This window comes from Grus americana, chromosome 1 (genome assembly GCF_028858705.1).
Source record: "Grus americana isolate bGruAme1 chromosome 1, bGruAme1.mat, whole genome shotgun sequence".
Classification (NCBI taxonomy): domain Eukaryota; kingdom Metazoa; phylum Chordata; class Aves; order Gruiformes; family Gruidae; genus Grus; species Grus americana.
In genome coordinates, this window is record NC_072852.1 from 34,303,356 (window position 1) to 34,318,714 (window position 15,359).

The 15,359-nt window shown below is 37.1% G+C and overlaps 1 protein-coding gene across 2 annotated transcripts in view; it reads left to right on the top strand.

The window, feature by feature from the left end:
* TMEM117 (transmembrane protein 117) overlaps positions 1-15,359 on the top strand; it is a 226,433-nt gene that overhangs the window by 143,354 nt on the left and 67,720 nt on the right. For both annotated transcript variants that reach the window (XM_054839684.1, XM_054839689.1), the window contains one exon: positions 5,652-5,749. In XM_054839684.1, coding sequence (XP_054695659.1) covers positions 5,652-5,749 — 98 coding nt within the window. The remainder of the gene's footprint in view (positions 1-5,651; positions 5,750-15,359) is intronic.

A 15,359-nucleotide genomic window follows, 5' to 3' on the forward strand; every position in this document is an offset into this window, starting at 1 on the left:
CAAACTAGATTTGTCCCTAACTCACCTTTTGATATCTAAAGATTTTTTTCACCACAAATTAATTGTGGGCTAGACCTGGCTTTATGGAGCAGTCTGTCCTAACTCGATTTGGAAATTGAAAGCAAGTGTTGGTAGGGGACAATTTTCTCAAGTTCAGCTTAAAGGAAAAACGTGGTGGATCAGGAGAATAATAGCTCGTAAGAGCAACACTCTGGAAATATTTTATTGGTGGGAAATGTGCAAATGCACAAAATAAAACTGGGGGCTGTTACAGAAGCAACAATAGTGAACCATAATATTATTTATCATTCACATTGATCACTGAATTGTGACAGCAACTTAATGTTGTTTTTCAGGATTTACCTATTGTTAAAACAATACGTGTTGGTGAGATAAGAACAATGTGCTGGCTATGATTAAAATGAGAAAACAATTAAAGAGTATATTGAAAGGGCCATATTTTGTCGCTGTAATTACTATTGCTTTGAAAATGCAAATATAAAAGGATTTTCTTACAATCAAATTGAAGGAGAAATAACCTAACACGAGCTTGATTGTTTTCAGGATAAGAATGAATCTACATAGGAATGTTTGAAAATGTAGAAAGCAGACAAAACTACTTTAAAATCTAGCAGTGTATTTACAGCTGACTATTAATATTTAGCTTGAAAAATATCATCCCCCTTATAGATCAATAAGCCTAAGTACAAATATTTGTTATATTTGTTTTCAAACATTTACACATTTTGAATATTCCAAAATGCACCAGAGTGGATTAAAATAAATTAACAGTTATCTGTTTCTGAAGGATGTGTAACAAAGTTTTTGACGCTTCTGCTCAACTGCCAAAACAATTTCATAATTAAAGGAGGCATTTCATATTTTCATTGTGTAAACCATGGAAGTGTTGAGGTATGATCCACAGAAGACAGTTTTCTCCCTAACATCCAGATGAAAGAAGCATAAAAGCATTTTCCATATAGGTTACTTTTGTACATCAAGTGAACAGCTCTGCAGTTTTTAAATATCTCAAAGAAGATGAAGACAAAAATGATGGATAGAAGCTTTTAATGACTGAATATTAAATGTTTCCCAGGTTTGGTATATGATTACCATGATGTAGTATAGTACTTGAAGACTGAGATATGATAAAGAATTGATGTGTAGTTAGTGGGACACCTATATATAACTCTTACCTAAAAGCACATAACAGCAAAGCAAAGGGAGTGTATGCACTCAGCGGTATGCATTAGCTCTCATTGACTTCACACACTGACTTCAGGAAACATAATTACTTTAACGTGATCTAGCCCCACTGTCTAGAAAAAAAAAACACGTACTTTTCAGAAACACATAAGCGGTGTTGAGTCTTTGCAAAAGACATCAATGAGTTCTTTTGATGAGGAACATTGTGCTGCACAAAACTGAGCACCGTGCATGCACCTGCCCTGGGATACTGCCCTCGGACCTGCCCCGACGCTATGGCATCCTTACAATTTCTGAAAACTTTTAGAGTTTATGATATTCTTATCAATTAAATTGCTCAGTTGCAGGACTGAAAATAATGTTTCTTATGTTTGGGGAGGGTGGAAAAGTGCTGCTTATGAACTATTTAAAGGCTGAGTTTCAAATTAATTTAATTTAGTGCTACTTATGGAGAGGTTTATGATTTTAAAAAAAGGTATAAAACGATAAAAATAGAAGAAAATAACACTTATAATACTTGAGTCATGTACTTGACAATGGTTAATAGATGTATTTTGCCAAATGCAAAGTTATTCAGGCTACTCCATTTTCCAGCAATAGCAGCATGATGTCTTGTCCTCCTGGCTGAGTAGTTGCATATGAACAACTTCTTTACTGATACATGATGTTGGAGTCCTACTGTCCATTAGACCTTTCACTGCTCATTCCTGTATCAAAATAATTAAAAAGATTTCAGAGATCACCATTTGGTTTGTATTTCTAGGCTTTTCTTGCGGATCTTGGCTTCTACATTCTGTTAAATTCTGGAGGGCTGTTCTTACCCTGTTTTGATGATTTATCCAAGCGTGAATAAAGGAAATAAAATCCTCTACTGAGTGTTGGTCTCTACTTAATGAATGTTACAGCATGGAATACCTCGCATCCTAAAGAGCTTGACCAAAGTCCATTTCTCTTTCAAGATGCAGTTTCTGCAGTTGCTTATGTGGACAAGTGCCACTATGAAGTTATTTGACGTACTTTTATACTTCTAGGTTTCTAAAATGCAGTTTGGCAGATGAAAACAGCTTGGCCAGCAGCCCATGCTGCATTAGTTTTCCAAGAATGATCTGTTTGCACTCTGAAGATGACAGCGTATTTTCTGGTAGTGAAGAATTTGGAAGATACTTTGAAGGCGTGACCAAAGTCTTAGGTCATTTTCTTCTGTTTTTTCTAAAGAAAGGTTCACTTGCAGTTAGCTTATTAAGAGAAAAGATATGTTGCCTCACCTGAAACTGCTGCTGCAGATGTTGCCTCTGCTGGGAAGGATCCTGTGACTTACAACATAGCATCGTTTGACATGACTGTCTAGGAAGGAGACATCTCAAGTATGTGCTGAGCATCCTGAGCAATACGCTCAAAGAGCAACTACATGGAAGGAGTAAATGATCCTTAAGGTGTCTAACTGCTCCACTTAGTATATCTCAGGTATCTTAGGTATCTTACTGTTTTGTTGGGTTTTTTTTGAAGTTTTTAGGATTTTGCTTTCTGCGCTTGTTGTCTGTGTAAGTTACTTGCTCTGAATATGAGTTTGAATCCCAAATTCGTTTGTCTGTGTGATGCGACATCATTCTCAAATTATTGTAGTATATCCTATCAAAAGGAACAATTTAATTTTCTGTAACAAAAAAGGGAATCATAACATTTTTTTATTAATTTAATGATAGTAATATTCCTTTTTAAAAGCATTATAAGTTATCTTCATATTTAATGCGAAGTGAATAATATGAATAGTTAATAAAGTCATATTTTAATAGGGCAAAGTGAAATTTAAGATTCCAGACTATATAAAAGGCCTACTCATTTTTAATGAAGGTATTTTGCTGTGGCATTCGTGTAACTTTGTGTAACTTAAAAAGTCAGACTATGTGTATTATGCAGTTTTGTTTCTGCACTTTAATACAGTGTAACTGTTTCTCTCATGAGACTCTAAATAAAATGAAAGAGTATACAGTCATTATATGTAGGGGCCATTCCTTTCTGAATTGAAGCAGCGTAATTAATTGATTAAAGCATATTACATCTCTTAGTTCAAGAAAAAAATACATTACTTAATTACATTGTGAGTGGCTTTCCCTATTTTCTCTTGATTATGTAAGATGCATGCATACATAGAATTACTGAAGTGATCAATTATTTTTTATTCCTGAATATCAGCAGTGTTTTCAAATGTAATCCAGTAAAACAGAGAGAAATGTTTGCTGGCCAGCAATTGCATTGTGAAATACAAAGAGAGAGAAGAAAAATACACACTCACATCTCTTTATACTAAGTTGTGCAAATTAAATTAAAATCTCTATTTTTTTCCTTTTTCTGAAAACATCATTCTAACAGCAGCAATGAGTTTTTGATGTTCCTATCTGAAATTTATTTGCACCATGACAGTGTTGAGTGCTTTTCTCCTGTGAGGCATTTTCCACAGTGACTGTCCTTGACCAAAGCAGAAAATGAATTTGATTTCTCTAATGCAAAAGGTAATTGGATTTCTCTTTATGGAATGCATCCCTTTAATGACTGTCTCTGCTTCAGCCAATTTAGCTGCAACTGACCCGACATTGATCTGGTGATATGACTTTAAGTAAATGCCAAAGCTGGGAGATGAAAGACCAACTGTCTGATATCAGAAAGAACATTTCCTGCCTTGTCTTGCCATTTTCCTCAGAAAATGTCTCCTTCTTGAATGTCGTTCTTATGGAACATGTTACTCTAATAATTGGTCATAGAGTGGCAGATTGCACCCTTCTACCAAATACAATAAGTATTTTACAGAAACCGTCTGGAGAAAATATTTTGAAAATTGAATAAAACCCCTTGAAATACTGGTTCTTCCTTTCAAATATTCATTACTATCTAGACTCTTACTAAGAGAAAAAGCTGTTACTAAAGTACTGGATTAAATCTTTACAGACATCTTGTTTAACATTAAATATTTATTGAGATATCTATTTAGATAATTGGGATTTTATAAAAAAATATCATAGCAGGCTGATCTGAGAAAAGATTTACCTACATAAAACAATTTGTTAAGATGGTAGTTTGGGATATAATCTGTTCTTTCTTCAGGCTAGGCTTAATGACATAAAAAAATTCTAGAATATGTTTTTCTATTTATTTAACACATTCATTATTCTTTGGACCCAGCCCTTCAGACTAATGTGCTGAGCACTTTTAACCCCAAATGGACTCAGAACCAAAATTTAGAGGCTGAATGTAGTTTATATGTAATTTTAGTTTAATCCTGGGCCATGTGTTCTTGTTGATAAATGCTGTTAATGTTGTTGATTGGAAGTGGTAGCTCCCACTCTGGATGGTAAATTGGATTTTAAAAACTCTGTATATCAAAATAAATGTAGTGGAAAATAAAACCAAGAAATCTTAACTTCAATTTCAAGTTATTTCCTTCTGAAATCTCATTAAGAGTTATTTTCAGACTAATCAAAAAAGTTAGCAATTTTCCACTGTGTACTGATGCCAAAGTCAGATAGTAAGGATTTGTTTTACTTATCTGTATTTTGAAGCAGGTGCTCACCCCTCTTTCCTTAATCTGTTCAATTCTTTTTTAATCTTTATGTATGGGTAGATTTTCCACTCTTCTGGATCTTTTGCACAATGGCATTGATGAGTTTACTGTAATGTAACTTTTGGTGCTTTATAGTACAGTAAACTTGAAGTAAATGGATATGAAAACACAGCTTCCCAAAGGTGCAAGTGCCTGAGGGGTATTCACCTCCCTCATTTAACCAAAAGTCATTTTTAATACTTGTGCGTAACACCCAGAAGTAGTGCATGCATATAAGTCTCTGGACAGAGAAACAGATGGTCTCTTTAGATAGGAATTATGAAAATGAGAATAAATATTTCATACTTTTTAAATTTTTGTGCAAGTTTTAAGGGATTTTCATGTCTCTAGTCCCAAGTGTGCTTTTCTTACTGATACGAGGAAGCGAGAGGAGATTATAAATGGCACATAGTGCTTAACTCACAGGCTTGCACTCCCTGCTGCAGTTCTGATTTCAAGAGTGGAAATTCTGCTGATGCTGCTCTCAGGGAAGTGGGTCCCCACTCCTGGGCAGGACTGGAAAGCTTTGTAGCCATAAGGGAACATAGTTTATATATTGTAGGTTGCTGTAACTTTTAGACTAGTTCCTCTTCTCTTCTTATCTTTGGATCTCCACAGGTTTCCTTGTTTGTCAAGGAGTTGCGTGCGCTTCTGCGGGCAGAATATGTAGGCCAATATACTTTATCTTGATTTTTAAATAATGCCAGAGATACTATTTTTCTACTGTCTAACTTTTAAAATTATCAGAAATGAAGCAGATGTGTAATACTTAAAGTGTCCTTAAACTCCTTGTTGGTACTTTCTTTTGTGACACCAGTTTACCTGTATATTATTTCTTCTTTCCCTGTAGGTCACAGATATGATGCTTCAGGACAAACCCTACCCAGATTGGGGAAAGTCTGCCAGAGCCTTCTGGAAGAAAGGAAACATTAGGATCATATTATTCTGGTAGGAAAATTGTAAAATCAAGTTATTGTAAATGAACTTTTTCCTAGAACATCCAAAAAATATATCTTCTAATTACCTGTGGCAGGAAGAGATATAAACAGAATATATGGCTGGAAAAAAATGAAACTTGGTCTAACAAAAAATTAAACATTACAGAAGCTCTATGTGAGTGAACAATTCCTAATCAAAGCAGTTGCAGTAAAAAATATAATTTTAAAATTTATTTATACTGTTTATTTTATTATATCTTTGACACTGTTTATAATTGAGTTGCAAAATTTTTGCTGTAGTTTATAATTTTTGGATGTCCCATTGTCAGTCCTTGTAATTAAGGTAAGTAGTTATGTGAATGTCCTTTTGTGACCTTAAAATCAATTATGGTAATTCTTTGCATTAACACATGAATAGGATTTCAAATGGTGAGGCAGCCTCAGATTATTAAGAAAAATATAAAAAAACCCAATGCAAAAAATTGTGAGGATAAGCATTTATGTGACCCCAGATGTAGTCTCTTCCAGGTAAATTCAGGTCAAGTGTAACTCTTGAAACAGAACACAAATTGTGGCAGGAAAAATGGATGATGGAAAATGTATAGTCTAAGAAGTAGTATAAAGACCTTATAGCTGAAGATGAAAGAAATTGCAAAGATTTTTTTCAACTACATCAGAAGCAGAAAAATTCATGAAAATATCAGCAGACCTGCTGTTTTTTTAAAGAGTAGATTTAGAAGGAATTGTTACAGGGAAGTTGAAAGATTTATTTAGATGGATTCTGCTACAGAAAATGCAGTGAAATATCTATATTTTTAAGTAACAAAAATGAGATATTACTTTAAATTGAGGAATTAAACGAAATAAATTTAAAGACTAAAAAGAAAGGAGGATCAGATGGCTGATTGGCTACAAGCAAGGTTTTTAAGGAATTGAAGGGGCTGAACTGATGCAAATTTTATTAACACTTAGTTGCCTATTGAAAAATGGAATGTTAAAATTTGGCTATTGTTTCGCTTTTCTTGCTTTTTTTCCAACAAACCAGAATTATCCTACTGGCCTGTAAGTCTGAGTTCAGTATTAGCTAAATGGATTGAATACACCATCAATAATAGAATTCTGAGCAAAATTCTAGACTAAGTTCTGCTAAAAGAAGCCAGGGTAGCTTTGCTGAAAGAAAACCTTCTCTGATCTGTTAGAACTCTTTGAACAAGTCATCAAAATGATGGATGAGGAAGAAATGCTTGATCTAATTTATTTGGACTTTCAAAAGGCTTTTGACAAAGTTCTTTACTGAAGGCAGTTAGGAAAATTAGGAAGCCCCATGGAGTGTGCTGAACATTTAGGAATCATCGCAGAAATGTGCAATGAAAGGTATAAATAAAATAATAATTTTATGCTACGTTGATAAGACAGGGGTGTCTCATCATTTAATGTTAGAAGTAGTATTCATTATTTGTATACATCATATATATTAGTGACATGACAGATTTTAAAGATGAGGTGAATAATTTGACAAATGTTAGCATGGAAGAGGGATTCTGGAAAGCTAGGTGAAAAAAATAACATGATTGAAAAGTTTGAGTTACGAAATGGGGAGGAGGAGGCTCAAACAGCTCCTTGTCATCATTGCAGGATGTGCAGAGGAAGATTCTGTCTCAGTGTGCTGGGGTGGGCAAAAAGGTAAAGCAGGTGAATAAAAAAATGCTCAGATAGGTACCAAGTGGGCTAGCAATGATTACAGTGTTGTTGGGTTAAGTCAGCAGAAAGTTCAGTCTAGAACATCATTGATTTTTTTTACCCTTGTCTGGGGAATGGCCTTGTCTGAAAGGCTGGAAAGAAGATTAGTTAAGAGTCAAGAAAAAACTTAATTACACAAAAAGACTGGAAGAATGGGAAAAAAGGGTTTAAAACAAGGTGACAAGACAGGGAGATTTCATTTTTATGTGCCAGACAGGGAGAACAATAAAACAGTATTAAAAGTACTTAAATATTGTTGCCAGAGATGTTTTGACTTTTTGCAGTCCAAAATGTTATAAATCCATATTTTCTTTCAAATAGTATTCACATTAACAAATCCTACCAAAAGTTTAAATTGGAGATAAAGTAAAAAATTATGGTTCTTTTCACGCATGACTCTCATACTAAAGAGTATGTTTTATGGGGATTTCAAAATCTAAAGGGTGACATAAATGCTTTTATTTTTAGCTCTAAGTAGTGAAATAAAATTGCCCTGGGCAACGGTCTACATTCTCTAGAGGCATTATTTAGATGGTGCACATTAGACATCAGTAAAAGTAGACTTTTATTTTCCCTAATGATTAGGAAAAATAGAGGGGGGAGTTAAAGTATTGATAATGTTATGCATGATAATGTGGGGTATTTGTATTTCATTTATTGTTGCTTAAGCAGTGTGATGTGAGCAGCCTCATTTCTGAAATGTCCTAAATGAGGCATCCTCAATAGTATGTCCTACACAGATAATGGTATGCCAAAATCCATTTGTTCAGGACATTTACTAGTGGCGCGCCTGCTTAGCAGAGATAGTGTAATACAGTGCATTGTGCTTTAATTATTCCAAATAGAAGATATGTGATGCACAGTTTCAAGTGGTTGATGAAACAAAAATTTTAGATACACACTGGACTTGTTCTTCTGTTAACATAATTTTTATTTTCAGGTTTACTTTGTAAAATTAGAAAACATCTACAAATGTACCAAAGACAGATAGATTGTCATGGGGATGAAGGCACCATCCACTTGTTTATAAAAGCTGATCATGTGACTGCTTTGTGTTTCTCATTTGGAAATGTTTTCAGCTCTCCAATGCAACTAATTAGCAAAGGTTTTGATTTAGCTTATCATCTCCTGTTTTAAATCATTCCCTGGAAACATTGTCAGCAACTGGTTGTTGGTTGCTCCTGAGGATTCTGGCTGCCTTTTGAATGTCTTCACAATATAATTCTTCCACAAACAGCTCAGCCAGCTCAGAAAATGTCCATTTGCTGTTTGCTTTTGTCTAGCCCATCACTAAGGAGTTCATTGAAGTGCCTTCTACTTTTTTTACGGTGATGGGTCAGGGCTTTTTCGATAGAAAGGGTTCCATTTTGGTCATTTCCAGCTCAGCTAAATGGCTACTTACACCATCCAGAGGCCCCTTTGTATAATGCTGTTACAATGTGTGTTGTATTGCTTAGGGATACCACGCAAATACAAACACACTCTCTTGCAGACGTGATGTATCTAGAACCCTGGTGGAATTAGTGGGACAGTGCAGACGTGTTTGTGGGTTACAAAAGAAAGATACGCACAGGGCATTAAATGTCCACACCACCTGGCAGTCAGATGAGGCTGTGGTAGAGGGACAGCTCCTGTCTCCAGTGCTCTGTGGTTGCTGTTGCTATTGTGAAGTTAGAAGCATGAATTGAAAGAAACTGATTTATATTTTTTTGATATGTTGATAATTTGGCTGGTTTTGGAGAGACAAATTATATATGACATGAGAGGACTGGCATTTGAAAGAAGCAACAAGAAAAAAAGATTGTTAAATTAAGCCAACTAAAGGTCTTGGATGAGACTGACAAGAAGCCAATAGCAGTAGCTAGTGATAAGTTAAATAAATAGGATAGTATAGAACAGTAGTTATTTTTGATGTTGGATATTAGAGGAAGCAGAGAGGGAAGCACAATGTGAGAAGACTAGATATTTTACTAATATTTTTTTGTTCCACTTAAGTCCAACCAATACTCTTTTTATAAGTATTTTTTATAAGGAAACCACTTGTTAAGACGAAAGACAACTAAATACCTTGAAAATGAGCTACAAATGGAAGAGAATAGTGTTAAGAGAGTTCATTAAAAAGTACTTAAAACTAATGTAGTAAGTAATTATGGGATGTCTGTTTCTGTAGTATTTAAGGTATTTTTTCCAAGTGAACAAACCTGTGCAATACTGATCTTTCTAGGTGGTACCCTGAGGTTTGCTGAGAGCGTTATGCGAGCTCTTGCAGGCAGTACATAGAGGTGGCGTTGTTGAAGGCAGCACATACTACTGCCACACTACGTGCTCAGGTTATATAGTTGTCATCCACGTTAACGTACAGGTCTCTGCCACCAAGGCCTGTGGTTAACCTCTGCCTAGTTTGTGCCTGAAATCGCTGTCTCCTCATTAGAATGTCCTCTGCAGTGGCCCACCACATTCTGTAAAGAATCAAGCATGGTAGTTAGACTAAAATCGCCCAGGATATCTCTGGGCTGTGCGTGCGGTTTGGTTAAGAGGCAAGACTCAAATTCTCTCTTAACAAAGTGTTCCGATATTAATTGTCCTCAAAACTTTCCTAACAGAGGATATGGGGAATTATAATGAGCAAGACATAAAGAGGTCTTCATGTGAACTTTTAGCTATAGGGAAAAAATGAACACCAACAAAAAGAAATGAGATTACTAGAAGAGAGGAAAAGAGCTGCTGAGGTCTGTGTAACCGGGGAAGAGAAAATTGATATTCAAAGGTAGATTATCAAAATGGGGGAGTGTAGAGATAACAGTGGATTGTGCAGCTGAATATTGATTGCAGACAGGCTGACAGAATACTATATACAAGCTGAACATTTGAATACGCAAGTAGCGGACTGGAATCCATTTCTGTGTTGTCCCTGGCTAGACATTCATTGTACTTGTTCATTGGTGCGATATTGTGTCTTTGACATAGGACTCCTGTCTGAAATAATACAAAGGGCTTACCAACATGGAGACGAAATAAAGTAATATGGAGAACTGTAAATTTGTAATTCCCTATGTTTGCTGTGTTTGACTTTGCAAACTAAATAATGTTATTTTAGGATGTATTTCCATAAGCTCTCTCTAGCTTTCTTTAATAAAAAAACAAAACTACAAATACTCAGAAATTTATATTATTAATCGTAGTACTTTGATTCAGCAAGTTAGAAATATAGGTTTAAAAGCTTTTATTCAAATTAATTGTTCAGAATTGCTATGGGGTACTAATTCATGTACATATGTTACATTTACAGAGGATTGTGTTAAACATGGGTTTGAGTAGGATTCTTAATTGGACAATATTTTTTACCCTGCAAACAGAGGAAGCTTCCTTATGAGATCAATTGCCACATCTCCCACACAGAAATAAAACGTAGTTTCTTCAAGTGATTTTCTATTATGCACCTATTTGAGTGTTTGTTTTGATAAGTTAGATTTCTGTATCCTATGCTTTCACAGTCAAGATGATAAATGCACACAGCACAATTACGTTATTTTCACATATATGAATGTAGTTCATACAATTGTTTCGAAAGACAGCTTCTTAAAACATCCATTCTTTTCAGTATAGGCTGCACTGAAAAAAACCTCATTAGACATTATAGCTTTGTCAGCCTAAATTATATACTAACCCAAACTAAACAAACCTTTCATTAAGTTTGAGTAAAGGCTTTTGTGATGCGGTCCCACAAATACAACTGCATGAAGCAACAAAATAATTATATCTGTAATATACATGATATAGATATGCATACATTATTTTCTCCCTATTTTGGAAGGGTTTAAGTTCATCTGTTCATTCTTTCATATTTAAGTTATTTATCTTGTGATAAGATACTGACTACTGAACTGAAGCCTGCAATCATCTGAAAGGTGAGGCAGATTTCCTGGTAAATAGTATAAATACTATAAATAAGATAAAAGAACATAAAAATATTTGACAATGTTATTTCTCCCAGTGAATCTTTTATTCTTATGCTATAACCAAAGTGAATAACGTCAGTTTGGATAAGCAAGACAATAAATAAGTTCCTTACTATTTCCTTTTTGTCTCAATACAAAATATTCACTAAGGTTTTCCATAGAGGATTTATATTGAGCAATCTAACTACTAATCTTGGCAAACATTGTTAAATATATTCTGAGAAGATAAAACTGTCATGAATAGTAATTGTTACATTTAGTCTGGCAGTCAAGAAGTATGATTACCATTTCTCAAGAGATGACTAAAATGTTTTTGATAGCATTTTTTTAAATGCTTGTAATTATTGGTAAACTATGCTGTAAGATTACAGTTGATTAATATGAAAAAATGTTGAAAATAAATCAACATAATCCAGACCACTGGACTTTCTTTCATACAAATGGTAGTTGTTTAAGGTTTCTACCTATTTTTAGTTTTCATTTAACCATCCAATACTAAATTAACTGAAAATATTGTATGATCTAAAATATTCGTACAAAAGTTTTTTGTTCAAACCTAAGTTTGATCCTGTACAAACTCTCTGGTCCATGTCCTAAGGAATACTTTTCCTTTTCGATAACAAAGTGCTTTTACAATGTCTAGTATGGAAAAGTAACAGCAGTTAAGACTCACCAGAATGGTTCGAGGTTGACAGCCACATGAGTCAGATCCATTTTTGAGACCTCATTCTTTGATGAATCGCCCCACTCCTCAGTGCATGAAGACCACAGTGTCAGTAATTCAGGGTTCTCCCCTAATTCTGCTCTCCCCAGTGAGCACGTAGACTCATAGAATCACAGAATGGTTTGCATTGGAAGGGACCTTAAAGATCATCTACTTCCAACCCCCTGCCATGGGCAGGGACACCCTCCACTAGACCACGTTGCCCAAAGCCCCATCCAACCTGGCCTTGAACACTTCCAGGGATGGGGCATCTACAGCCTCTCTGGGCAACCTGTTCCAGTACCTCACCACCCTCACAGTAGAGAATTTCTTCCTGATATCTAATCTAAATCTACCCTCCTTCAGTTTAAACCCATTGCCCCTTGTCCTATCACTACATGCCTATGTAAACAGTTCCTCTCCACCTTTGTTGCAGGCCCCTTTCAGGTACTGGAAGGCCTCCATAAGGTCTCCCCAGAGCCTTCTCTTCTCCAGGCTGAACAATCCCAACTCTCTGAGCCTGTCTTCACAGGAGAGGTGCTCCAGCCCTCTGATCTTATTCGTAGCCCTCCTCTGGACTCATTCCAACAGGTCCATGTCCTTCTTATGTTGGGGGCTCCAGAGCTGGACGCAATAGTCCAGGGGGGGCCTCATGAAAGCGGAGTGGAGGGACAGAATCACCTCCCTCCACCTGCTGGTCACGCTTCTTTTGGTGCAGCTCAGGACACGATTGGCTTTCTGGGCTGCAAGTGCACATTGCCGGCTCGTGTTGAGCTTCTTGTCCATCAACACCCCCAAGTCTTTCTCCTCAGGGTTGCTCTCAATCCATTCTTCACCCAGCCTGTAGTTCTGCTTGGGATTGCCCCGACCCATGTGCACAGCCTTGCACTTGGCCTTGTTGAACTTCATGAGGTTTGCACAGACCCTCAAGCCTGTCAAGGTCCCTCTGGACAACATCCCTTCCCTCTAGCATGTCGACCACACCACACAGCTTGGTGTCATCGGCAAACTTGCTGAGGGTGCACTCAATCCCACTGTCCATGTTGCCGAACAAGATGTTAAACAGCATCGGTCCCAATATTGACCCCTGAGGAACGCCACTTGTCACTGGTCTCCACTTGGACATCAAGCCGTTGACTGCAACTCTTTGAGTGCAACTATCCAGCCAATTCCTTATCCACCAAGTGGTCCATCGATCGAATCAATGCCTCTCCAACTTAGAGACAAGGATGTTGTGCGGGACAGTGTCAAATGCTTTGCACAAGTCCCAGTAGATGACATCAGTTGCTCTTCCCTTATTCACCAATGCTGTAACACTGTTGTAGAAGGCCACCAAATTTGTCCGGCATGATTTGCCCTTAGTGAAGCCATGTTGGCTGTCGCCAATCCCCTCCTTATTTTCCATGTGTCTGAGCATAGTTTCAAGGAGGATCTGCTCCATGATCTTGCTGGGCACAGTGGTGAGACTGACCCGCCTGTAGTTGCCTGGGTCTTCCTTTTTTCCCTTTTACAAATGGGGGTTGTTTCCCCTTTTCCAGTCAGTAGGACCTTCACTGTCTGCCACGACTTCTCAAATACGATGGATAGTGGCTTAGCAACTTCATCCGCCAGTTCCCTCAGGGCCTGTGGATGCATCTCATCAGGTCCCATGGACTTGTGCACCTTCAGGTTCCTTAGATGGTCTCAAACCTAATCTTCTCCTACAGTGAGTGGTTCTTCATTCTCGCAGTCCCAGTCCCATTTGTTACTCAATCCTCCTCTAAGACACCCCTGCCTCCCCACTGATTTCCCGTACATGCAATTACTCCAATCCCTGGCAGAACATGTCTGTCCTTTCCTTCTTCCTTTCCTCCCTCAGCAATAGCCCAAAACACTGCCAGTGTGTGCAGAAGCTAGAAGGAAAGGGCAAGGCAGACCTGGGGCTCTAAGCCAGCTGTGGGGTGGTTGGCTTCCAAGATACCATTCACTGCTCTAACATCATGGCCTGTCTCAACTTTTCCCTGCGTTTCCTAGGAAAAGCCAAGGAGATAGGAGCATCTTGGGAAATGGAGTCAGTCCACAAGCCACCCCTGTGGCCACATGGAGCATGTTATTCATGGACTAGTAATGCAATGCATGAGAGGTAGATGCTTTGCATGACATTACTTATATATGAGCAGAGAGAACGTATCCATATGTGAGGGAGTTTTTGTGAAAGTCTCCCATCTGTCTCACCTATCAAGGAAGAAATTCATATCTTGCCTATGCCAGTCTATATTTGGAAAGGCTGTATCATGCATTTCCCCCACTCTGTGATAGGAAGAATGGTGAGACAAATCATTCCTCATCTCACTTTTCTTCTTAGAAGGAAAGATGTTCGAGGGACACAAAATCAAGCTTAGAGAGCTTTGAGATCTCAGATTCAAAAAACTCTATAACTGTGAGATCACTTTAGGATGAAGATTAGGTGTGTTATTTACCTTGTTCAAGTTACATAAAGTGATCTCATCCTATTTATTTTTTTCTGATGGTGACTCCTACAGATCAAACAAAAACATATGTTGTTTCCTACTTGTATTTGCGTGAATAAGAGAAGGGTTGGCAGAGAGGGAACGTGAATGTAGCATGGCAGCTTTCCTCTCATATGAAATAGGACACAGGCGAGCACTTCCACACACGCAGCCGCACACTTGAGACAGCAATAGGGGTGAGGGAGAGAGCTCCTGACACCCTTGCAAACATTGTTCCCCTGCTAACTTCTAGTGTGGAAGCATTTCCTGTCTGCGGGGGATAAAAAAAGATTCATGCAGCAATCTGGCTGAAACATAGTTATATTGAAGAGAGAAAAGGTTCATCTATTAGCTACAGCGGGGTTCAGGACTGGGCCCATAGACTTGAGTTTCATCTTTGATATGGCTTTAAATTCTTTGAACTGCAGTAGTACATACGTATTTTATAGAATATATTTTCAGTTCCTCAGCCTGTTTAAGCTTTTTTAGTTATATTTGGTATCTACTTGCAATTCAATAGCTGATAGCCTGTTAGAAAAAGAGGCTGTTTTTATTCCTACATAATTGCTAGATCCCTAAGTATAGCCCTCGTAATTGGATGGATGTGGCAACCCATCTTCACCTCTTTCAAAAGTACATTTTATTCTATCCCTGTTAGTGAGCAAGAGGTGTATCATGAATGGTTACTAAAAATATTTTATCCAAATGTGTAGCTTTAATAAAACTTCT